General features: G+C 39.0%; 1 protein-coding gene across 1 annotated transcript in view; it reads left to right on the top strand.

Moving 5' to 3' along the window:
- Nucleotides 1–27,668, top strand: part of LOC126235237 (kinesin-like protein KIF19) — a 605,478-nt gene that overhangs the window by 497,168 nt on the left and 80,642 nt on the right. Inside the window, exons 9-11 of the mRNA XM_049943969.1 lie at nt 1,032–1,165; nt 1,328–1,521; nt 11,977–12,181. Of these exons, the coding sequence (XP_049799926.1) occupies nt 1,032–1,165; nt 1,328–1,521; nt 11,977–12,181 (533 nt within the window). The remainder of the gene's footprint in view (nt 1–1,031; nt 1,166–1,327; nt 1,522–11,976; nt 12,182–27,668) is intronic.

The raw sequence follows: 27,668 nt of genomic DNA, 5'->3' as shown, positions 1-27,668 counted from the left end.
CGATTTATTGAGACCATAGCACGTCGAGTTGCTGCGCTACGCAAGGCAAGAGGAGGTTCTAACAATACCACCACTTGCAAAGTAGATTAGAAATCAGATTAATAGTGTTGCTCACGCAGCATATGTTCGCTTTATCGGGCAACAGCAAAATTATTGACTGTGGGTGGTATTGTTAGAATGGAAATAATGAGGTCACTGTAAGAAAGTCATTGATTTGGTAGTTATCTTGAATGGATTCCCACGTAGATTTCGTCGAAATTGTTATGGCTCATCTTGTTGATTCTAGGGTGATTCCACTTTGACTGCTAGAAGGTCCAGATCTGTATTTTAGCAATATTTGAAGACCTAACAAATGCGTTTTTCAGGAAATTCTTAATGATCAAACAATCCCAGATCAGAACAATAGTATGGTAGAAATAATTTTTGACTTGTTCACGATCCTCATTTTTATTAAACTTCTTCTAAATTCACATATACTTCTTCTTAATTGTCACATCATCTAGAAAACAGTTTTGTATCAATCTTCATATATTTAATTTCCACATTAACCAAACACAAGACTTGACTGTTCTTTTACAAAGCAAAATAACAACTTAACTTCTGCCAAAGTGAAACAAAGACTGCTCTGTGCACATTCGCGACAAAACGGTTACATGTAAGTCAAAGATTATGACAGTCTCATAGAAATGGATATACACAAGAACCATATCACTGCAATATATCGATACATCGGAGTACCTATACATTAATAAACCCAAATGTGAATATTGTCACAAAAATATCTGTTACTTCGCAGAAAAGTAGTACGATATTACTGGTATCGAGAACTGGGGTTGGAGTGCCGTAATGGTCACGTAAATACAGAACCATTACAAGTTCCGGCACGATACTGGAAGGTATCACATGACGTTTGTCACCTACGTGCAGCCCAGTTCAATAATATGTATCGTTGTTAGTGGTGCCCTGTTTGCAAACGGCTGTTTAGTAGGGAGATGAAAGTGCGTTGCTGCAGAGAACGTGTTGGTGCGCAGGCGGCGGCTGATGGTGCTGGACGGGCGGCTGTTGGCGCTGGGAGCGGACGCCGACCAGCAGAGGGCTCTCATCTCGCAGTGGGACAGCCGGCTGTACCGCGGGCCAGCCAGGGCTTCCCAGCGCAGGGGCTCAGGTGGGTCCGCAGTCCACGCTAGGCTGCTCGGCAGAGCTTTCGTACCGTCACTTCCACACATTTCTTTGACCGCCACATTTTCGAAGAGCACGCGGGAATTTTTCCTCGCCGTCTCTGATTTCCATTATTTTACTGCGATGGTGAAAGTATGCTCTCCCGCAGCGGACACGAGCGCGAGCGGCAGCGGCGGCTGGTCGGACGGGGAGGGCGAGGGCGGCGGCGCGGGCGGCGTGCTGCAGCAGGCGTGGGCGGAGCTGGCCGAGCTGCAGCGCCAGCAGGAGCACTACCGAGAGCTGCGCGCCGAGACGCAGCGCCAGCTCGACCAAGTCCGCCAGCACGGCGAGCAGCTCGAGAACGTCAGTAGCCCTGCCTGCCGCACCGAGCTGAGCGCTGCACGCTGCACTGGCCTAGGGAGGCTGTATAGGGAGAGAGCGGCCAACCGGACGATATGGCGGCCATTTTTCTGCCAAACTGCGGGCGGGACTTTTGAATGGCCAGTAGTGGAGTACACACTCACCGAATCAAAAGCACAAGACAATATGGCGAAATCATTCGTTAAATGGCTTTCTATACAGCTATAATATACTCATAGTAGCCTACTACGTACAGCACAGGAAAATTTGATACAGTGGCTGTAAAATGTATTCGTTACATGCATTTATCTCCTTTAAACTTCGTTTACTAGACATATTGCAAAGAAAGTAACGTAAATAAAATATATAGTGTATAGCATTTGTTTTGTATCGGAACTGCATAACGCTATATATATATATATGAAAGAAAGTCGTAAGCAGTTGTTTACTTGTGATATATATATATATATATATATATATATATATATATATATATATATATATATATACCTCTCGTAGATAACAAACGAAAAGGATTACAAAAATCACGTAATATTAAATGTAGGCTACTGTAATAACGACGAAATATAACAAGAAAACTACCGTATCCCTTCTACCCCACAGTAAGTAGGCTTATTAAAAACTGTCTTCAACAGTACCTACAATTATTTACTACGAATAATGTTTCAGCGCCCACGACAATTGCGAAAAACGTGCTTACAACTTGCCTGCGTCAACAGTCAGGCAATAATACTGAAACCAAAATAATGCCTAGTGTTCTGATTCGGAACGAAATAAAGTTTGACGCTATAAAGTCGAATGAGCATGACACAACAATTACAGGAACTTTCCGTTTCCAGCAAGGACTCTCAGGTCTTGCCTTCACAAAAACTTGTATGCACGAACTGTTAAAGAAATAAGAGCTTAAATATGCAGCAAATTGTAATAGGCCTACCTGTTTTGCGTGACTAAAAAGTTGACACTGGCCTAGAGAGCCTACATAGGGAGAGAGTGGCCAATAGGTCCGTGGCCGCCATGTTTTTACCAGATTGCGCGCGGGACGTGCAATTAGGTAGCAACGCGAGCAGAAAGCTAGCCACTTCACGAGTAAATTAAGGCATATGCTTGACGCATGAGACCAAAGAAGAACCTCTATCTTAATAGTTGGTACATGATTCAAACAAATGACATTCGTCTTTGTATATATAGGGCTAATAAATTTGTGAGCAAATGGAAGTATCGTGAAGTAGTGTGTATGTCTGCCGAATTTCAACAGCTGTATTTTATGATGCTATACAAACGTCTCAAAAATGAGATCGACAGGAAGTGCAAAATGGCTAAGCTAGGATGGCTAGAGGACAAATGTAAAGATGTAGAGGCTTATCTCACTAGGGGTAAGATAGATACTGCCTACAGGAAAATTAAAGAGACCTTTGGAGAAAAGAGAGCCACTTGTATAAATACCAAGAGCTCAGATGGAAACCCAGTTCTAAGCAAAGAAGGGAAAGCAGAAAGGTGGAAAGAGTATAGAGAGGGTCTATACAAGGGCGATGTACTTGAGGACGTTATTATGGAAATGGAAGAGGATGTAGATGAAGATGAAATGGGAGATACGATACTGCGTGAAGAGTCTGACAGAGCACTGAAAGACCTGAGTCGAAAAAAGGCCCCGGGAGTAGACAACATTCAATTAGAACTACTGACAGCCTTGGGAGAGCCAGTCCTGACGAAACTCTACCATCTAATGAGCAAGATGTATGAGACAGGCGAAATACCCTCAGACTTCAAGAAGAATATAATATTCCAATCCCAAACAAAGCAAGTGCTGACAGATGTGAAAATTACCGAACAATCAGTTTAATAAGTCACGGCTCCAAAATACTAACGCGAATTCTTTACAGAAGAATGGAAAAACTGGTAGAAGCCTACCTCGGGGAAGATCAGTTTGGATTCCGTAAAAATATTGGAACACGTGAGGCAATACTGACCGTACGACTTATCTTAGAAGCTAGATTAAGGAAAGGCAAACCTACGTCTCTAGCATTTGTAGACTTAGAGAAAGCTTTTGACAATGTTGACTGGAATACTCTCTTTCAAATTCTGAAGGTGGCAGGGCTAAATACAGGGAGCGAAAGGCTATTTACAATTTGTACAGAAAGCAGATGGCAGTTATAAGAGTCGAGGGACATGAAAGGAAAACAGGGGTTGAGAAGGGAGTGAGACAGGGTTGTAGCCTCTCCCCGATGTTATTCAATCTGTATATTGAGCAAGCAATAAAGGAAACAAAAGAAAAGTTCGGAGTAGGTATTAAAATCCATGGAGAAGAAATAAAAGCTCTGAGGTTCGCTGATGACATTGTAATTCTGTCAGAGACTGCAAAGGACTTGGAATAGCAGTTGAGCGGAATGGATAGTGTTTTGAAAGGAAGATATAAGATGAACATCAACAAAAGCAAGATAATGGAATGTAGTCGAATTAAGTCGGGTGATGCTGAGGGAATTAGATTAGGAAATGAGGCACTTAAAGTAGTAAAAGAGTTTTGCTATTTGGGGAGCAAAATAACTGATGATGGTCGAAGTAGAGACGATATAAAATGTAGACTGGCAATGGAAAGGAAAGCGTTTGTGAAGAAGAGAAATTATTTAACATCGAGTATAGATTTAAGTGGCAGGAAGTCGTCTCTGAAAGTATTTGTATGGAGCGTAGCCATGTATGGAAGTGAAACATGGACGATAACTAGTTTGGGCAAGAAGAGAATAGAAGCTTTCGAAATGTGGTGCTACAGAAGAATGCTGAAGATTAGATGGATAGATCACATAACTAATGAGGAGTTATTGAATAGAATTAGGGAGAAGAGTAATTTGTGGCACAACTTGAGTAGAAGAAGGGATCGGTTGGTAGGACATGTTCTGAGGCATCAAGGGATCACCAATTTAGTATTGGAGGGAAGCGTGGAGGTTAAAAATCGTAGAGGGAGACCAAGAGATGAATACACTAAACAGATTCAGAAGGATGTAGGTTGCAGTAGGTACTGGGAGATGAAGAAGCTTGCAGAGGATAGAGTAGCATGGAGAGTTGCATCAAACCAGTCTCAGGACTGAAGACCACAACAACAACAACATAAAAAAAATTGACAACTGATTAATAAGAAAAAAGTTTCATTTAATGTATCTCAGAGTACATGATGCTATTTCAGATATTTCCGTGCAGCTATTCATCGCTGAAATTGGTAAACTCTTGTCTCTTTCCGTCCTAACACAATGCCCTTTAAGTGTGTGTCGCTCTTATAACATTTTCTTCTGCTGGCAAAACACGGGATTCTGTACACACTTTTAGGAACTCTGCACCACAGAAAATCAGAAAAATATCAATACCTAGGTACTCTACTGAAAGAGCAGAAAGTAATTTAAAACAGGTAACGGAATATCCACACGATAATTATAACTTTCAGGAATGTGAACAGCCAAGACTACAGAGCCAAGTGTTAGTCGCCAGTCTGAAGTACGTAGACTTAGGGTTCTGTATACATGTTAAAACACATCGTGTCACTCAAGAACCATTAAAAGTCTAGAAAATAACGTTTAAAGAACCCGGATTGAGCAGGATTCCGACTCACGACCTTCGGATTACAACGGGCATCATACATCCATCTTCACTTCGGTTTTTGCACCCAACAGTGGAGCAACCAGGCATTCCTCTCGACTGTCCTTAATGATTTTGTAATTCATATTATTAGTGACATTCAGTAAATCACTTTAAATAAAAATTTTGCCTCTAAAACTGCTGTGAAGTTCCAAAAGTATCGTCATAGATACGACAAACAGAGTGACTGTAAGGTAATTTACGTAAATAGAATCGACAGAGAACATGCAAAAGTCCTTCAATACCTACCGTATTACAACCTGTACACAATTGTACAATGGTACTGGCATTAGAAGCGTTGAAGAGAACCAATAGTACAGAATCACACACGGTATGTATTTATACTCGTACCAAGTCAGCGTCAGTTTGGTAAAAACGTGGCGTCCTCGGCTCTCAGCCAATCAGCGACGCCATCACCATTGCTCACTCTCTCCCTCTATAGAGTCTCTCTACACAGTCCGAGGGAGGCGCTACATCTAGCCACTGCTCCCTGCAGAGTGCCAGATGTATCTTATCAAAAGTTATAATGGATGGAAGTAAAATGAACAATATGACAGCTGTATTTGGTGATTTCTGTCTTGTCACCACATGTTTCGCCATATCCTGTTTTATTTATTTTGACGACTTCCACTCTTCAGGTGTTTGATTTTTGACTACAGACGTCTTGTTGCGTTAATGTGATATTTCGTTTTATTTTTGATTTCTAATGCCTGTTCAAATACTTTACACACACTGAAGAGCCAAAGAAACTGGTACACCTGCTTAATATCCTGTAGGGTCCCAGAGAGCACGCGGAACTGCAGCAAGACGACGTGGCATGGATGTCTGAAGTAGTGCTGGAGGGAACTGGCACCATGAATCCTGCAGGGCTGTCATCAATCCGTAAGAGTAGAAGGGAGTGGATATCTCTTCTGAATGGCATGTTGCAAGGCATCCCAGATATGCTCAATAATGTTCATGTATGGAGAGTTTGGTGGCCAGCGGAAGTGTTTAAACTCAAATGAGTGTTCCTGAAGCCACTCTGTAGCAATTCTGGACCTGTGGGATGTCGCAGTGTCTTGCTGGAATTGCCCAAGTCCGTCGGAATGCATAACGGACATGAATGGATACAGGTAATCAGTCGGGGTGGTTATGTACGTGACACATGTCAGAGTCATATCTAGACGTATCAGGGCTCCCATGTCACTCCAACTGCACCAGGCAACATGTATCCAGTCATCAGCAGTTTAATGTCGGTGTTGACGGACGCAGGCGAGGCGTAAAGCTTTGTGTCGCGCAGTCATCAAGGGTACACGGGTGGGCCTTCGGCTGCGAAAGCCCGTATCGATTAAGTTTCTTTGAATGGTTTGTACGCTGACACTTGTTCATGGCCCAGCACTGAAATATGCAGTAATTTGTGGAAGGGTCGCGCTTCTGTCGCGTTGAACGATTCTCTTCAGTCGTCGTTAGTTCCATTCTTGCAGGATCTTTTTCCGGACGTCGCGATATCAGAGATTTGTTGTTTTAACGGACTCCAGATATTCTCGGTAAACTCGTGAAATGTTCGTACGGAAAAATCCCGACTTCATGGCTGCCTAGGAGATGCTTTGTCCCATCGCTCATGTGCCAACTATAACATCACGTTCAAACACACTTAAATCTTGATAACCTACCACTGTAGCAGCAGTAACCGATGTAACAACTGCGGCAGACACTTGTCGTCTCATAAAGGCGTCGCTGATCACAGCGCGTTGTTCCGCCTTTTTACCTATCTCCATATTTGAATACGCATGCCTACACCAGTTTCTTTGGCGCGTCAGTGGACGGTCTATAAAAATATTTCAATTTTTTAGGTCTCGAAAAAATTTTAAAAATTAAAGTTTTTGAAAGATTCTTTCAGTGTGTTGATTTTATGTATACATGGGATCCTTCCCCGCTTATGTAGTCCACCTGAGGACCCTTTTCAAAGTGGCGAAACCGGTTGTGACAAGAAACAAAACGTAAATTTCAACTGTCTTGTGGTTCAGTTTGCTTACGTTCATTAAGAAATTTATAAATTGTGGCCGACCACATTACAAAGTTCTAGCTGATCAAAAGTGTTTGTACATTTCTATGTAACGGTGGAACTGACCCGCCAGCATAAAAGTAGGCGGGCGTTCCAGTGTTTCCAGTGTCTAGCACCAGTTCTGACGAAGCTATCGGCCAGTAGGCCTACTCCCTGGGGCAATGGTCGTCAACACAGCGGCCTGCGTGCCGCGTTTAGCCCAAATCTAGCATTCGTATCGCCACTGTTCTCAGCCGTATTTTATAATAGTACGCACCTAGCAAGTAACAGCCGAATCCAGAAACGTCAACTAACGTTACGAGTTTCTTAAGAGTCTTTAGTTTTGCTGCTCAGTGACAAACAAAAGTACTTACGGAAACAGTAATATTTTAAGACGTGATTTATATTTGAATTGATGTGGGTGAATTCTGCCACGAGCACAGTAAATTCAGCATGTTACCTCAGGGGCAACGGGGTAAGTGATGTTCGTCTTCCAGTACTCACTACTCACGGGTGTGCACGATTCATACTGATGAGCTGCTGTGGTGCAAATTTTAACTCGAAAGTAACATAGGTTCGTCAACGGGCATTACAAATGAGGTACATATTTGTCCCAAGAAATATGAAATTAAATGAATGCTATTGTAATACAGCGCAATGAGTTGAAGAAAAATGGGACATTAGTAAACGTTTGTGTTCCCGTCTCATACTGCATAATGCATATAAATGTAAGTATAATTAGTGTTATCAACCGATTAATCATCCACTCACACAGACAATGCAACAGCTTTTCGTCAGGCATTTATAGTGTCACGATTTTGAATCACTCAGGATGGCAGCAATTTCTAAGATTAAAACAGAGTGGTTGATACGAAGTGTTCCGTACAGTGACAACTTTTAACGATTACTACTTGGGAGTTGGTGGCCAACTTACTGCGGTCTTATTACAGCTAGTCTATTGAGAGCCCGTAACATACTACTTTAAGTAGGTTAAAAATTAATAATAACATCGGTACGAATGCAACACGAGATGCCTCCCTACAATGTCAGCATCGGCTCTTGAGCGAAAAGGTTTGACGAGCACTGCTCTGGAGTATCCAAGGTGTTCGAGAGTCTCTTCCTGCGATGCCTACTCGACCATGTGGAAACCGAAAACCTTTTACAGATGTCTGCAAAGGGAATTTCACAACCCACCAAGTACTGCACTTGGTGGTGGATGCAATGGAAGCCTTTGGTCACCACGAATGGAGTCCTGCCGCTCGATGTCACGAGAGCTCTCTACTCCGTGTGGCACGAGGGACGACTGTACACGTTGCTAACGCACGGAGTCTCACCTTCAAGCAAGGGATGGGCGTACCTTCCACGTATGTGTCGCTGACAGTGTGTCATCACATCGCTCCATGGCAACCGGTGTACCACAAGGATCAATCCTTGGTCCCATCCTATAGACATTGTTTACAGTAGACATCCCCACAACATCACGGGTGAAGGTGGCCTTATACGCTGTTAACACAGCTTACAGCACCAAGAGCCTTAATGCACGGTTACTGGAAAGCGGACTTCAGACGCTGATAAATCACTTAGGTGGTAGGGTGACAAACAGCAGCTAGCTTTCAACCCAAATAAGATGGAGGTCGTCATTATTACCGAGGATAGTGACAACAACTCAGCCACCTGTCATGGTCAGGGGAACAGCCGTAAACTGGACTGTCTACTCTTGAGCTATTACGTGTCTGTAAGGTGCTGCCTCCTGGCAGGACTTTTAAGAACTTACTCTGTAAGGTACTGGAAAGTACTGGTCATTGTGGGGAAATAACCCACCCTTAAAGACAGCCTAATGAGCTCTGACCACAGTCACTCAGGCGGGTTTTGGAAACGAAGTCCATCGTCATCAGCCGAACAAAAAACCTCTTCTCGCTTCAAGTAAGAACTGACAGAGGCAGGGCCGGTTTAAGGACCAACAACACAATCCACCAGTGTGGGAGTCAAACTGACATGACGCCAGGGCCGCCCAAGTGCAAAATTTGTATGAGTGCGTTTCACAGTTAGTAGCGAAAACTGACACGGGTGAAACTGTATGTGAGAAAAGAGAAGGGGGGATGGAACCAGATGCACCAAATGACAAGTCGATTTTGTGGCTACAAAGGCATTTTTGTAGGTATTTAAGACACAACAATATACACCCGAATTGCGAATACTTCACTTTGCAGTAACACTGAACTTATAGCACATCGCAACTCGAACAACACAACTGACTACTGACTACATAATGCTCAGACTATTGTGAGCCTAGAGTACTTATATACAGAAAGACATCATGGCCTTGTAAAGGCTCACCAATAAAATGAGTGCATAACTAAACGTTTGTTACTGTGCCCTTCCTTCCTGTGAACAGATGTTCAGAACAGTGTGCGACGCAGGAAGTATACGTCACCGGAAATTTGTTTATTGGATTTGCTGTTCCTATTTCGATGCGTACACCTACTTTTTGAAATATTCGACAATTTTTTTAACATCCTGTTTAGTGAGGGCATCGTGGGAACGTAGAGTCTCGCGTATTTGTTGTACCTGTATCTCATACTGCAAGAGTGGAACACTCTTGATAGACTTATGGCAGAAAGGACATCACAGCCTAGGTCTTTTCGGCAACTGCAAGTTTTATTGTGCAGAAATGCAGAAAATGAAACTTGTAGTTGCTGAAGAGTCCTAGGCTGTGACGTCCTCTCTTCCATAGATCTTCCAAGAGAGCCATGCAGATAGTAGACAGGTCTAGAACCTTCGTATAACAACCAAAGTGGCACTGAAAAACTGAAAATCAGTTCTAAACATCTTTCAATGGTGGGTACAGCTACTGCTAACATCCATTCAAAAACTCGGCCGTACTGAGGCTGCGTGCTGGATGTAGGCTCCCGCCCACGATCAAACAGTTTGTTAAATTTTACTATGTTTGCCAAATATTGGACTATGTGATGTCTGACGTACTTATCACGTATAGACCGTATTTGCCAGAAATTTTGATTGATGGAAAATTTGATAAGATGGCATACGTTGTTTTGTTGATGCTTCGCCGCACATGTTTGGTGAAATTAATTGTACGTTCCCTTTTATCTCATTGTTTCATGATTTTCCACAACTATTGAGACAACAGTCATGTACAAAAACAAAATAGCACTTGCAATTACCAAAATGGTGGCTGTGTCGCACCTTTCCCAACCATATATTATGCAGGAAGAGGTTAAGATGAAAACAATATTCTTTTCGTAATATATAAGCAGGAGTGCAATGAAATGATAAATCAAATCGAAGTTATACGTTCCTTCCATGGACAATGTGGGCTATATGTTCCCACGTCGCGGTATTTTAATTAGGGTTGCCATATCCAGCTGGAACCGCATCGAGACACTCTCAGATTGGGGTGCAGAAATGAAGTAAAAAATTTATTTAATATAATTACTTTTAATCTATAAAAATATTACATGGAACTTGTTGCGGCAGAAGTAGCTGGTACACCATATTTTTCGGAAGATTTAAGCTTTTTCAGCAAGTCGTCTCTCCTGTTTTCATATTTAGGAAAACCCCATGAAAGTCAGCTTGTAGTTAAGCTGGCACTGTAAGATTGATTCCATAGTTTCTGCCAGCAGTCGAGTTTTTTCATCAGTCCACTGGTCCGACATCAGCGAAAGTTTTTTTTCCACATTGGCGTTGTGTGCGGGAATAAAAAACAAATATTCGCATAATTTTAGCAGTTGGCATTTGCATTCAAGATTTTCGGTTTCCTCAAGAAAGTAAATCCACCTTTTTCCACACCGTGTTTAGACTTCCATTCTTCCCAATCACGCTTAATTTATAAAAAGCATACAATTGGCGCCTGAAATCTTGACACCATTTTTAGTCAGGTATATAATAGTGATTTCAATCGTCGCCCATAAGCTTGTTGACATAAATAAAACTGAGGCTGCATTTTCATTCTGAGCTAACAGAAGACTTACTTCAGTACTTGAGCCAAGCTTGTAATAGTATTTTGCAAAATCGGGACAAAGTTGGATCTCTATGGCTGACAAATCGGGGGACCTAGAAGAACAGAATGAAGAGTGGAAACTGAAAAGGTAAAAGTTTTTTAAAAAAATCGTTCTTCGAAACTTAGAGCTGAAAAAACAATGTCTTGTGTCTATCAGTAAAGCCTTTGCCTATGCAGGATGTAAACTGAGTGCTTGGAGCTCCATTTTTTCAACACAAAGATAAAAGCGAAATTGACAGGTGATGCAACAGTTGTGCTTTGCTTATACTGACTGACATTGAATATAGTTTTAGAAGTTCTAAGATTCGTTGAGAGAACTTTTTATAATATTTTTACCTTTTAAGTTTTGCCTTTTGTAGCGTGATAATGTAGGCCTACGAATAATAACTGTCATTCTTATGTTCCTTTAACCTTAACTTTGGATTTGATGATGGCAGTAGCCGAAATGAAATTATAAACGATGAAATATATGAAACGATCTAGACAGTTTTAATTGTAAAATATCCTCAATGATCTTAGCGTCATTCAAGACCTTTATTTCCTTTATTAATGAGAACAGTGATGGATCTATACATTCCTCAAAGCGTTTTTGGTGTGAACAGCTGCGTGGTCTTGGATTATCTTGCTAGAATATGCCTGGTCATGAAGGGTATACAGAGTTTGTCATTCTAGCTGACGATTGTTTGTTCATTATAAAGAGGCTACTGCAATAATAACAGTGTCTGCAGCAACATAGGCGCTTATGAAAACGTTGCTGATGGTGATGGTGTGACAGGAACTGCCAGGCTCGGGCGAGGAGCGAGAGCTTCTGGCGCTACTGTGCCGCGTGCACGAGCTGGAGGCAGACAAGATGGCGCTGCAGGGCGAACGGCTGGTGCGCCAGTACGAGCTTCAGCGCCGGGACGCCCTGCTGCAGCGCTATGACAGACAGCGACAGCTCTGCGAGGCCATCATCACTCGACAGAGGCAGCTCATGCAGGGTAAGTCTCTCTCTCTCTCTCTCTCTCTCTCTCTCTCTCTCTCTCACTGGGGAGGTATCAAGAAAGGTGTCCCACAGGGTTCAGTCTTGGGTACCTTATTGTTCTTAAAATATACTCATGACTTGCCACTCTATATTCATCAAGATGCAAAGATAGTTCTTTTTGCTGACGATACAAGTATAGCAATCACACCCAAGAAGCAAGAATTGGATGAGGAAATTGCAAATAATGTCTTTAAGAAAATTATTAAGTGTCTCTCTACAAATGGACTCTCACTAAATTTTGAGAAAACACATTTTATACAATTCTGTACTGTAAATGGCATAACACCACTGATAAATATAGACTATGAACGGAAGTCTGTTGCTATGGCTGAATACTCAAAATTTCTGGGTGCGTGCATTGATGAGAAATTGAATTGGAAGAAACACATCGATGATCTGCTGAAACGGTTAGGTTCAGCTGTTTATACTATTAAGGTTATTGCAAATTTTGCTGATAAACATATCAGTAAATTGGCCTACTATGCCTATTTTCATTCACTGCTTTCATATGGCATCATATTTTGGAGCAATTCGTCATTAAGAGAGAAAGTATTCATTGCACAAAAGCGTGTAATCAGAATAATAGCTGGAGCCCACCCAAGATCACCTTGCAGACATTTATTTAAGGAACTCGGGATATTAACAGTACCTTCGTAATACATATATTCACTTATGAAATTTGTCATTAATAACCCTTCCCAATTCGAAAATAACAGCGAAGTGCATAGCTACAACACTAGAAGAAAGGATGATATTCACTATTCTGGTTTAAATCTCACTTTGGCACAGGAAAGGATGAATTATGCAGACACAAAAATCTTTGGTCATTTGACAAATGGTATTAAAAGTCTGACAGATAGCCAACCAGCATTTAAAAGCAAATTAAAAGAATTTCTGAATGATAACACCTTCTACTCAATAGATGAATTCTTAGATATGAAGTAATAACTGTAAAAAATAAAAAAAGAAATAAAAATAAATAAAAAAATAATAAATAAAATATTAATTAATTATTTTGTGTAAAGAAAACTTATCTTCAAGTGACACGTTCCACATCGTTATGAAATGTATTAATGATCTATGGAACAAAGATTAATGTATGTATGTATGTATCACACACACACACACACGGATGAGTAAGTACTGACATGGATGAAAGTATATGATAATAGAAGCAAAAATGTTCCACCAAACATCTGTCTGAAATGAGCTGTTTGCAAGATAATTGTGAATTTGTGTTTATTAGCCTCCACTGACTTCAGTATGAGACATTGCCCTAGTTAGTACAAATGTATAGGAAGTGAAAGATATCCCAGGTTGCAGCTACTAATTTCACCTAATCCAGTCACATCTGCCGTCCCCTTTCTTCCCACTTATCAACTCACAGACCTAAAACCCACAGTAAAAAAAAAAAAAAAAAAAAAAAAAAAAAAAAAAAAAAAAAAAAAAAAAAAAAACACTTGCCAGAACTCAACCCCACCTAGTGTTTCTGCATTGTTGCTTGGCTCATGTAATCCCCCAAATAGCCTCACCGTCATATTACCCATCTACGCGTGCCACCCTCTCTTCCACAAGAACCTCCACTGTTCAGATTCCACCAATCCTTAGCCCTCGCCAACATAGTCCTGTAATTTTAATTCTGCCAGGATTTGGAATTATTTCTCACATTGTATGTCAAGAAAGAGGAAAAATTGAATCATTTGGAACATTAGGTATAATTTATGCTATATTATCAATTGGACTAATAGGATTTATTGTATGAGCACATCACATATTCACAGTAGGAATAGATGTTGACACACGAGCATACTTTACATCAGCAACAATAATTATTGCTGTACCTACAGGAATTAAGGTATTCAGATGATTAGCTACACTATATGGAACTAAATTCAAATTCAATCCACCGCTATTATGAGCTTTAGGATTTATTTTTCTATTCACAATTGGTGGACTAACAGGATTAGTATTAGCAAATTCATCACTTGACATCGTATTACATGACACATATTATGTAGTAGCCCACTTCCATTATGTATTAGCCATAGGAGCAGTATTTGCAATCATAGGAGGTGTTATTCAATGGTACCCATTATTTACAGGATTAACTATAAATAATACATGATTAAAAATCCAATTTACAATTATATTTATTGGAGTAAACTTAACATTCTTCCCTCAACACTTCCTAGGACTAGCAGGAATACCACGGCGATATTCAGACTATCCAGACGCATATACATCATGAAATGTAGTGTCAAGAATTGGGTCTACAATTTCTATTGTAGGAATCATTATATTCATTGTAATTATATGAGAAAGAATGGTTACAAACTGAGCAATCATATTTAGAGCTAATATAAGAAGATCAACAGAATGATTACAAAATTACCCGCCTGCAGAACACAGTTACTCAGAACTACCATTAATTTCTAGATTCTAATATGGCAGATTAGTGCAGTAGATTTAAGCTCTACAAATAAAGGTTTGACCTTTTATTAGAAAAATTCATTAATGGCAACATGATCAAATTTATCCCTTCAAGATGGAGCTTCACCATTAATGGAGCAACTATCATTCTTCCATGATCATACTATGGTCGTATTATTATTAATTACAGTAATTGTAGGTTATGCCCTAAGTTATATATTATTCATTGCCTATACAAACCAAAACATACTTCACGGACATTTAATTGAAACAATCTGAACAGCACTACCAGCAATTACACTAATTTTTATTGCACTACCATCATTACGACTACTATATTTACTTGATGATTCAGTAGACGCAATAATCACAATTAAAACAATTGGACGACAATGATACTGAAGATATGAATTTTCAGACTTTATAGATGTAGAATTTGATACTTATATAACACCAGAACAAGACCTAGAAAACGACTGATTTCGACTTCTAGATGTAGATAACCGAACAATTCTACCAATAAATACGGAAGTACGAGTATTAACAAGAGCATCAGACGTTCTACACTCATGAGCAGTACCTGCATTAGCAGTTAAAATTAACGCAACGCCAGGTCGACTAAACCAAGGAACATTTACAATAAACCGGCCTGGACTGTTCTTTGGGAAATGCTCAGAAATCTGTGGAGCAAACCACAGATTCATACCAATTGTAATTGAAAGAACTTCAGTAAACTTATTTATCAAGTGATTATCTAAGATAATCTAAGGAGTTAGTTAAAATATATAACATTAGAGTGTCAATCTAAAATAACTAAATAATTAGTACACCTTGAAATACATCAGATGACTGAAATTAAGTAATGGTCTCTTAAACCAAAAAAATACTAAATTAACGACTACTTCTGATGGGGAAATTTAATCCAAATCCCTCAAATATCTCCTCTCATATGATTCTCCCTATTCATTATATTTTCGACTATATTAATTTTATTTAATCAAATAAACTTTTTCTCATTTAAACCAAATCTTATTAAAAGAGCAGAAAAAAGAACAATTGATATAAAAAACTTGAACTGAAAATGATAACAAACTTATTTTCAACATTTGATCCATCAACTAATATCTTCAATTTATCATTAAATTGAACTAGAACATTCTTAGGATTATTATTAATCCCATCAATGTTTTGACTTACACCATCACGAATTAATATTATTTGAAATAAATTAAACTTAACCTTACACAATGAATTTAAAACATTACTAGAACCAAAATCATTTAATGGAACAACATTCATCTTCATTTCAATCTTTATTATAATACTATTTAATAATTTCATAGGATTATTCCCTTACATCTTTACTAGAACAAGACATTTAGCATTAACATTTGCAATCGCTCTACCTATATGACTAAGATTTATGTTATTTGGATGTATTAATCATACCAATCACATATTTACACACCTTGTTCCTCAAGGAACACCACCTGCATTAATATCATTTGTAGTATTAATTGAAACAATTAGAAATGTCATTCAACCAGGTACGCTAGCAGTACGACCTGCAGCAAATATAATTGCAGGACACTTACTATTAACATTACTAGGAAATACAGGACCATCTATACCAATAAACGTAATTTCACTATTAATTATTGGACAAATACTTTTGTTAATTTTAGAATCAGCAGTAGCAATAATTCAAGCTTATGTTTTCTCAATTTTGAGAACTTTATATTCTAGAGAAGTATACTAAACTTATGTTAACAACTCACTCAAACCACCCATTCCACTTAGTAGATTACAGACCTTGACCATTAACAGGAGCAATTGGAGCAATAGTTCTAGTATCAGGATTAACAAAATGATTTCACCTATTTAACATTAACTTATTTATAATCGGATTTGGAATTACCCTACTAACTATAATCCAATGATGACGAGATGTAGTACAAGAAGGAACATACCAAGGACTACATACGGGATTTGTATCAATTGGATTACGATGAGGAATAATTTTATTTATTGCATCAGAAGTACTATTCTTTGTTTCATTTTTCTGAGCATTTTTTAGAAGAAGACTAGCACCTACTATTGAACTAGGGATATTATGACCCCCAATAGGAATTCAACCTTTTAATCCTATACAAATTCGATTACTTAATACAGCTATTCTTTTGGCATCAGGAGTAACAGTAACATGAGCACATCATAGTTTAATAGAATCTAATCATACTCAAGCATTACAAGGACTATTCTTCACAGTACTACTAGGACTATACTTCACTATACTTCAAGCATACGAATATTGAGAAGCACCCTTCACCATTGCAGACGCAGTTTATGGATCAACATTCTTTGTTGCAACAGGATTCCATGGTCTACATGTAATTATCGGAACAATTTTCTTATCAACTTCGACATTCAATAAACCAATTCTCACCAAGACACCACTTTGGATTTGAAGCAGCAGCATGATACTGACACTTTGTAGACGTAGTATGATTATTCTTATACATCTCCATTTATTGATGAGGTAGATAATTGTTTTTCTAGTATAAATAGTACATTTGACTTCCAATCAAAAAGCTTGATATAAATCAAGAAAAACAATCCTAATTTTATCTACAAGAATTTTTATTAGATTTATTATTCCAATAATTGTTATAATCCTTGCAACAACATTATCAAAAAAATTAATTAATGACCGAGAAAAAAGATCACCATTTGAGTGCGGATTTGACCCAAAAAGGTCAGCACGAATACCATTCTCACTTCGATTCTTCTTAATTGCAGTAATTTTCTTAATTTTTGATGTAGAAATTGCACTAATCCTTCCAATTGTAATTATTTTTAAAACTTCAGACATTATAATCTGAACAGTATCAACAATATTTTTTATTATAGTATTACTAGGTGGACTATACCATGAATGAAATCAAGGAGCCTTACAATGAGCAGAATAAAGGGTTGTAGTTAACTATAACATTTGGGTTGCATTCAAAAAGTATTGATATAATCAATCAACCTTAAATAGAATAAGAAGCGAAATATTGCAGTTTCGACCTGGAAGGTTGGTAAATAAAATACCCTTATTCTTATTAATTGAAGCCAAAAAGAGGTGTATTACTGTTAATAATATAATTGAACTATAAAGTTCCAATTAAGGAAATGTAAAGCCAATATGAAAGCTGCTAACTTTTTATATTAGCAGTTAAACTCCGTTAACATTTCTAAAATTTATATACACTCCTGGAAATGGAAAAAAGAACACATTGACACCGGTGTGTCAGACCCACCATACTTGCTCCGGACACTGCGAGAGGGCTGTACAAGCAATGATCACACGCACGGCACAGCGGACACACCAGGAACCGCGGTGTTGGCCGTCGAATGGCGCTAGCTGCGCAGCATTTGTGCACCGCCGCCGTCAGTGTCAACCAGTTTGCCGTGGCATACGGAGCTCCATCGCAGTCTTTAACACTGGTAGCATGCCGCGACAGCGTGGACGTGAACCGTATGTGCAGTTGACGGACTTTGAGCAAGGGCGTATAGTGGGCATGCGGGAGGCCGGGTGGACGTACCGCCGAATTGCTCAACACGTGGGGCGTGAGGTCTCCACAGTACATCGATGTTGTCGCCAGTGGTCGGCGGAAGGTGCACGTGCCTGTCGACCTGGGACCGGACCGCAGCAACGCACGGATGCACGCCAAGACCGTAGGATCCTACGCAGTGCCGTAGGGGACCGCACCGCCACTTCCCAGCAAATTAGGGACACTCTTGCTCCTGGGGTATCAGCAAGGACCATTCGCAACCGTCTCCATGAAGCTGGGCTACGGTCCCGCACACCGTTAGGCCGTCTTCCGCTCACGCCCCAACATCGTGTAGCCCGCCTCCAGTGGTGTCGCGACAGGCGTGAATGGAGGGACGAATGGAGACGTGTCGTCTTCAGCGATGAGAGTCGCTTCTGCCTTGGTGCCAATGATGGTCGTATGCGTGTTTGGCGCCATGCAGGTGAGCGCCACAATCAGGACTGCATACGACCGAGGCACACAGGGCCAACACCCGGCATCATGGTGTGGGGAGCAATCTCCTACACTGGCCGTACACCACTGGTGATCGTCGAGGGGACGCTGAATAGTGCACGGTACATCCAAACCGTCATCGAACCCATCGTTCTACCATTCCTAGACCGGCAAGGGAACTTGCTGTTCCAACAGGACAATGCACATCCGCATGTATCCCGTGCCACCCAATGTGCTCTAGAAGGTGTAAGTCAACTACCCTGGCCAGCAAGATCTCCGGATCTGTCCCCCATTGAGCATGTTTGGGACTGGATGAAGCGTCGTCTCACGCCGTCCAGCATGAACGCTGGTCCAACTGAGGCGCCAGGTGGAAATGGCATGGCAAGCCGTTCCACAGGACTACATCCAGCATCTCTACGATCGTCTCCATGGGAGAATAGCAGCCTGCATTGCTGCGAAAGGTGGATATACACTGTACTACTGCCGACATTGTGCATGCTCTGTTGCCTGTGTCTATGTGCCTGTGGTTCTGTCAGTGTGACCATGTGATGTATCTGACCCCAGGAATGTGTCAATAAAGTTTCCCCTTCCTGGGACAATGAATTCATGGTGTTCTTATTTCAGTTTCCAGGAGTGTAGTTTAAATAAAACATTACATTTTCACTGTAAAAATAATATATGTATATTTATAAGTACCTAAAAGTAAAAATACTTCCTTAACATCTTCAGTGTCACGCTCTAGTTATAAGCTATTTAAGTAAACGAAAAATAATACCACCAAAATAAATATTCAAAAAATAAAAGTTAAAAGTTAAATCTTAAAATTAGAATCATATCAACCTTGTATATAACTAATTAAATAAATAAATAGTCTATACAAACCTTGACCACCAAATAATTCACCTCAACCATAATCAAATGATTTAGATGAATAATAAACCAATTTTAAAGGAATATATCTAATAAACTTAGTTGAAATAAAAGGTATAAACCACATAGAACCAGCAAATCTGACAAAAGAAAGTATACTTAAAGAAAATAAATTTTGAGAAAAATCAAAATTAGAAATAAGATAACCCAAATAAGCACCCAAAACAACTACAGTAATAGTTAAAAACTTTAAATAATAAGGCAAGGCAATCACATGAGGAATAGGAAAAATTAACCAAGACAAAAGACTACCACCAAAAACAGCAACAAACAATAAACCAATTACACCAAACGAAATATAATAACCCTTATCATCAAAAGAAAATCTAGAATAAAAATTATTATCACCAGATATTGAATAATAAAAAAGATGAAAAGAATAAGAAGCAGTTAAACCAGTAAAAAGAAATAAAGAAATAAAATCAAACAATTAATTCATCTTAAACAAACCATTTCAAGAATTAAATCCTTTGAATAAAAACCTGCTAAAAATGGTATACCACACAAAGATAAACTAGAAACATTAAAAGAAACTGAAGTTAAAGGCATAAAATTAACAATTGAACCTATAAAACGAATATCCTGAGAATCCTTTAAATTATGAATTATTGAACCTGCACATATAAACAATAAAGCCTTAAATAAAGCATGAGCTAATAAACGAAAAAATGCAAGTTTAGGGTAACCCATAGCCAAAATTCTTATTATTAAACCAAGTTGTCTTAAAGTAGAAAGAGCAATAATTTTCTTCAAATCAAATTCAAAATTTGCTCCCAAACCAGCCATAAATATAGTTATACAACCAATTAAAAGTAAGAATCAACCACAATTATAAATATCTAATATTGGTCTGAAACGAATTAATAAATAAACCCCAGCAGTAACAAGAGTAGAAGAATGAACCAAAGCAGAAACAGGTGTAGGAGCAGCCATAGCAGCAGGAAGTCAAGAAGAAAAGGGAATTTGAGCTCTTTTAGTTATAGCCGCTAAAACAATTAATATAGTAATAAGCTTTATTTCAAAAGAACTAGAAATAAAATCATAATAATAAATATAATTTCAACCACCAAAATTCAATATTCAAGCAATAGAAATTAAAATAGCAACATCACCAATACGATTAGAATGTGCAGTTAACATACCCGCACTATAAGATTTCACATTTTGATAGTAAATAACTAAACAATAAGAAACTAAACCTAAACCATCCCATCCTAATAAAATTCTAATCAAATTAGGACTAATAATTAAAAACCCTATAGAAAGAATAAATATTAAAACAATAATAATAAAACGATTTATATTTTTTTTCTCCCGATATATAATCCTCTCTATAATAAATAACCAAAGAAGAAATATACATAACAAAAGATATAAAAATAAGAGACATTCAATCCAAAATTAAAGTCATAACAACCATAGAACCATTTAAATTAAAAAGTTCTCATTCAACAAAAACTCTATAATCAATTATTAAATAATAAATACCCAAAATAAAAATTATAGTTCTAGAAAAAAATAAAGAAAAAAAACTCAAAGAACAAATAGAAAACAAATTCACGGCCTAAGATGAAAAATTCGTATCATTGATTCCACAAAACAACATTTTTAATTAAAATACTTAAGCAACCTAAACAAGAAAATACTCTCCCTTTAAACAAAGAATATTTAAAGGCAATCAATGTAAAAGTAAAAGATGATATTCACGAAAATAACCAAGAGAACAAGTGTAAACACCAGAATAATAATTACCATGCTGAGAATAAGAATACATATATAAAGTATAAACAGCTCTAAAAAAAGACAAAAAAAATTAAAGCAAAAAATCTAAAAGAAGATGAAGACATAATTCTATTTAATAATCTAAGTTCACCTACCAAATTTAAAGAAGGAGGAGCAGCTATATTAGATGATCTCAAAAGGAATCATCATAAAGCCATTCTTGGCATCAAATTAATTATACCCTTATTAATTAATAACCTTCGTCTACCTAAACGCTCATAAATAATATTAGATAAACAAAATAAACCAGAAGAACACAAACCATGACCAACCATTAAAGAAAGAGAACCTATACAACCTCATCAATTCATAGTTATCAATCCTCCAATAACCATTCTTATATGAGCAACAGAAGAATATGCAATTAAAGACTTTAAATCAACCTGATGAAAACAAATAAATCTAACAATAACCCCACCAGATAAACCTAAAGACAATCAAAAATAATTAAACTTTAAACCCAAATAAGAAATAACTTTCATAACACGAAAAATACCGTAACCACCTAACTTTAATAAAACACCAGCAAGAATCATTCTACCTGAAATAGGGGCCTCAACATGAGCCTTAGGAAGCCATAAATGAACCAAAAATATTGGCATCTTAACTAAAAAAGCAAGAATTATAAACACATAAAATATAAAATAATAAGAACCAAAATCAACCAATAAAGGAAAATATAAAGTATTAGAAAAATCATAAACCGTAAATAACACTAATAATAAAGGCAATCTAGCAACCAGAGTATAAAAAATTAAATAAACACCAGCCTGTAAACGTTCAGGTTGATAGCCTCAACCCAAAATCAAAAGTAAAGTAGGAACCAATCTAGCCTCAAAAAAAATATAAAAAGAATGAAGACTCAATCTAGCAAACGAACAATAAAGCATAATCATTAAAATAAACACTATAAAGACAAAAAAATTAGAATGATAAGAACTTAAATAAACTGAACCTCTAGCAGTAATTATTAAAGAACAAATTCAAAAACTAAGCAAAATCAAACTAAAAGAAATATAATCAATACCAAAATAATATCTAATCATATTCAAATCTGCATATGAATAAACACAAATCATAAAAATAGAACTAGACAGAAACATTAAAGAATGAACCAACCATCAACAATTATTAACCAAACAAAGAGGGATCAAAAAATAGTTATAAATAAATACTTTAACATAAAGATAAACCAAAAGAATTTAAAAAATCATTCCCATGAGAACGAATTATTGAAACTAAAATAGAAAGACCTAAAGCACCTTCAAAAACAGAAAAAACAAAAAAAAATAACAGGAAAAAAATAATCATAATCAAACTCAATAAGAAAAACAATAACTAACATAAATAAAGAAAGAACAATATATTCTAATCTCAAAAGAACCATTAATAAATGCTTACGTTTAGAAGAAAAAACATAAACACCAGCAAAATAAATCAATAAATAAGTAAAGACAGAGAATATAAACATTAGTTTTAATAGTTTAAAAAAAACGCCGGTCTTGTAAACCGGAAATAAGTCCAGGCCCCACTTTTAAAACTTCAGAGGTGGAAAAGCTTTCCGTCATCAGTCCCCAAAACCGATATTTTTAATAAACTAACCCCTGAAATGATCAAAATAATAATTATATCACTATCAAACGTAATAAATATTTATTTTATTAAATTAAGACACCCAATATCAATAATGCTTTTCATTATCCTTCAAACTTTTTTAGTTGGATTAATAACAGGAACAATAATGGAAAGATATTGATTATCATATTTTTTTTTAACGTTTCTTGGTGGTATATTAGTTCTATTTATTTATATTATGAGATACCTCATCTTCGTCACTAAACTTCTCCTACTATGCAATCCCTAAATTCCTGCAACCCATAACCCACATCAAAACACTTTCCCTCCAGGAACTAAAGCAATATGCACAATGCAACTTCAAAAAACTCTCCATCTACTCCTGCCTTGGACTAACACTGTCCACGACCACTACCATAACATCCAAATCTCCCACATGTCCCCTCATAGCTGACAAACCTGTTTTGCACACCTACAACATTTACACCACCCTCTAAACCTCCCTCCTACCACCACACAGAATCCAGAAGCTTAACAGACCCAAAACATAGTCATGAACCTTTTCTCTAAAAGCCTTCACCCCACAGAAATATCAGTTCTTTCTAAAGGTCACACCTTTTGTCCCATTCCCAAATTAAATCATGCAGGGCTTACTAAAGACCTTTCCATATAGTGGAAACACTTTTTTGCAACCAACCCTACCAATAAGATTCAACCAAAGACCAATGTTGCATCTTGCCTGACTCAGTTCACTCCTCCATTCAACCATGATCCATCCCCACTGTCCCCAGATACCCTCTGTTAACTTTCCAGAATTTTTTAACCTCAAACCTTGCCTCACCATCATTCCGCAAATCCCTCAACAACCAAACTAACCTTACATCCACAGAAAGAACCACAATTCATCACCTAAAAATTGATCCTACTGCTGACAGAAGCTCCACCACTGTCGTTTTGAACTGCAAGGGTTACCTGGAAGATGGACTCCACCAAATGTCAGATTCATCCACCTACAAACACTGCCACAGTGAAGCCATCCCAGAAATCCAGCAGGATCTCCAGTCTCTCCTGAAATCCTTAGGGCCATCCAAGAACCTCTCACCGAAGTCCATCTCTCTCCTCTCCTCTGCCACCACCAGACTCCTATCTTCTACATGCTTCCTGGATCTCCAGTCTCCCCTGAAATACTTAGGACCATCCCAGAACCTCTTCCGAAAGTCCAAGTCTCTCCCATCCTCTACCACCACCAGACTCCTACCTTCTATATGTTTCGTGGATCTCCAGTCTCTCCTGAAAACTTTAGGACCATCCCAGAACCCCTCCCTGAAGTCCATCTCTCTCCTCACCTCTACTGCCTCCAGACTCTTACCATCTACATGCTCCCTAAAGTTCATAAATCAACCAGCCGGAACACTCCATTCTGGCTGGTTACTCTGTCCCCACTGAGAGAATCTCTGCTCTTACAGACCAACATCTTCTGCCTATTACCTGCAATCTACTCTCCTATATGTAAGAAACCAACCATTTCCTCCACCAACTCTTCACAGTTCCTGTTCCTTTATCACCCAGTACCCTGCACCTCCCTTTACACTAACATCCCTAATGCCTATGGCCTTATTGCTATTGAACACTACCTTTCCCAATGCCTGACAGATTCCGAACCAACAACCTCCTTCCTAGTTACCATGTCCAACTACATCCTCACTCACAATTACTTCTCCATTGAAGGCATTACATACAAACAGATCCCGGTTTCAGCTATGGGCACCTGCATGGCACCATCCTATGCCAATCTATTCATGGGCCATCTAGAGAAGTCATTTCTCAACAATCAGAATTCCTAAACCTCTCACCTGTTCAGATTTGTTGATGACATCTTTGTGATCTGGACTGAGGATGAGGACACCCTATCCACATTCCTCCAGAACCTCAACACCTTCTCCCCCATTTGCTTCACCTGGCCCTTCTCAACTGAACAAGCCACACACATTCCTCAATGATGAACTCCACCTCAAATATTGGTGCATCAGTACCTGTGCCCATATGAAACCTACCAACCACCAGCAATACCTCCACTTCAACAGCTGTCACCCATTCCATACCAAGAAATTCCTTCCATACAGACTGGTGATCCTTGGCCGTTACATTTGCATTGGCAGGTAGCCCCTCTCAAAATATGTTTTACCAACTGTAATTACCCTCTCATCATGCTGTGAAATAAGAAGTGTCCTGCCCACTAATCCTCCCCAACTGGCCCCCTCCCACAGTGGTATTCCATTACCCACCAAACCTACACAATATCCTTGTCCATCCCTGAACAACCCCTGCTCCCAAGCCCTTGCCTCATGGCTCATATCCCTGTAATAGACCTAGACAAAAGACCACTACCACCTACTCCAGTCCAGTCACAAACATCACCTATCCCATCGAAGGCAGGGCTACCTGTGAAGCCAGTCATGTGATCTACAAGCTAAGCTGCAAACATTGTGCTACATTCTTCATGAGCATGACAACCAACAAACTGTCTGTCTGTGCAAATGGCCACCAACGAACTGTGGCCAAGAAACAACTGGACCACCCTGTTGCTGAGCACACCACCAAACACGACGTTCTTCATTTCAATGGCAGCTTCACAGCCTGTGTCATCTGTATTCTACGCACCAACACCAATTTTTCTGAACTGTGCAGGTGGGAACTCTCCCTGCATTATATCCTATGTTCCCATAACTGTCCTGACCTCAACCTTCGTTAGTCAATGTCCTTATCCATAGAGCCCCTTTCCTGTTTCCATTCCAGCACTACATAGCCCTCTATTACACAAATGTACCCAGTATATTTGCTTCTCTACATTTCCACTACCCACCCTCTCTCACTCGCCCTGCGTGTAACCTCCTGACTGCACCTAGTTGCTCTGCCTTCTCTCCACCTCATCCATGCACACTCCCTCTAGCAGCTATTTACCATCCCTCCTCCTTTCCGCCCCAACCTCCTCCTCACCCCCCACCCAGTTGCTGCTGGTAGTCTGGTACTCTGGATTCAGCTGCCAGGGACTGGGGTCATGTGTGAGCTGTGTTTGTGTGAGTGTCTGTTTCCGATTTTTGAACCTGTTGGATGAAAGCTTATTTTGTGACAGTCTCTTTGTTGTGCCTATCTGTGACTCTGCATCTCTGCTATATTGTGAATATCCACTATCCTTTCCATAATATTGTTATACTCCATCGTAGATTTCCCATCCTGTTATTTTGGAAATGAAAACTTTTTGATTAACTCACCATCCAGATCAGCTCACATTTCACCAATGGCCTATCATAACAAGAAATACAATGTTTCTTCAATATGCTAATATTACAGTGTACTTTATATTCATACCTATTAAAGGAGATGTTCCATGTGTAGTTCTTGCATTTAAATGCAGTATTGCACTCATCTCTGCAATGTATTCACAAATTCTTTTAAAAACACACAGGTCATCTTGTAAATTGTGACAAGGCTGTATGATTCTTTGCTGCAGTTCTTCAGCTGTTTGCTACACGCTTCACTTTTACTTGACCCAAGACAGAAAAATCCAGATTACTGGCGTTAGCTGATCAAAGAGGCCATGGTACAGGCTCTGCCATTCCATTTGTACCATGCTGGTGCATATGATGTCATCTTACAACATCATCAAAATGTGCCAATGCCGTGCTGTGCATGTACCACATTCCCATACCACAGACTATGAATAGAATTCAGGCCAATCAAAAAAGCACTCTGTCTTCAGGTCACGAGTGGCCTACTGGGACCATCCAACCACCATGTCATACTCAGAAGAGGTTGTGGATAGGAGGGACGTGGGGTCAGCACACCACTCTCCTGGTCGTTATGATGGTATTCTTGACCAAAGCCCCTACTGCTCCTCAGTCGTGCAGCTCCTCAATTGGCATCATGAGGCAGAGTGCACCCTGAAAAATGGCAACAGCACACGGCGGCTGGATGGTCACCCATCCAAGTGCCGGCCATGCCCAACAGTGCTTTACTTCGGTGATCTCATGGGAACCAGTGTATCCACTGCAGCAAGACCATTGCCCTAGGCCAATCAGATACCATAAAATTTACATTTAAATTTCATTTGTTCTTACTAGAACAATGTTTCATAATGAAGTTGCTACTGGCTCGTATCCATACATTTGAATTATCTCACAAAGGGCTTGTTTGTGGCCATAAAATGGGTTGGTGACATCAAGAGCATCTGTACCAGCATGGAATTTCCTTTGTATTTCAACATAATCCTCCTATGAAACTTATACTGTCATCTGACAAAGCCTTGAAAGCTTAAAATGAAAAATTCTTGTGGTGGTGTCATTTCCAGCTGGTGACAGCTTCATCATCTTCAAAATTTTTCCCACCCAGATAGTTATTAAGGAGATCGAACAGATGAAATGTACTGCTGACTGAGTTGGGGATATGCAGTGGATGTTACATGTATTACTAATGAAATATTTGCAGTACTCCTGTATTTGTCCTGCTGAGTGATGGCATGTGTTGTCATTCAGCTGAATCGGCCCTTTGTCAGGAGCCCTGGTCATGTGCTGCATTTTCTGCTGCAGCCATTACAGTAGGCATTATGAGTCTCAAAATGAGGTTGGAATTTTAGCAATATGACAACCAGCATGTCCCAGCCACTGTAACCCAATGTGCTGATAGAAATGACTTAAAAGT

Source organism: Schistocerca nitens, chromosome 2 (assembly GCF_023898315.1).
Source record: "Schistocerca nitens isolate TAMUIC-IGC-003100 chromosome 2, iqSchNite1.1, whole genome shotgun sequence".
Taxonomy (NCBI): Eukaryota; Metazoa; Arthropoda; class Insecta; order Orthoptera; family Acrididae; genus Schistocerca; species Schistocerca nitens.
This window is presented reverse-complemented; position numbering and strand designations above follow the sequence as displayed.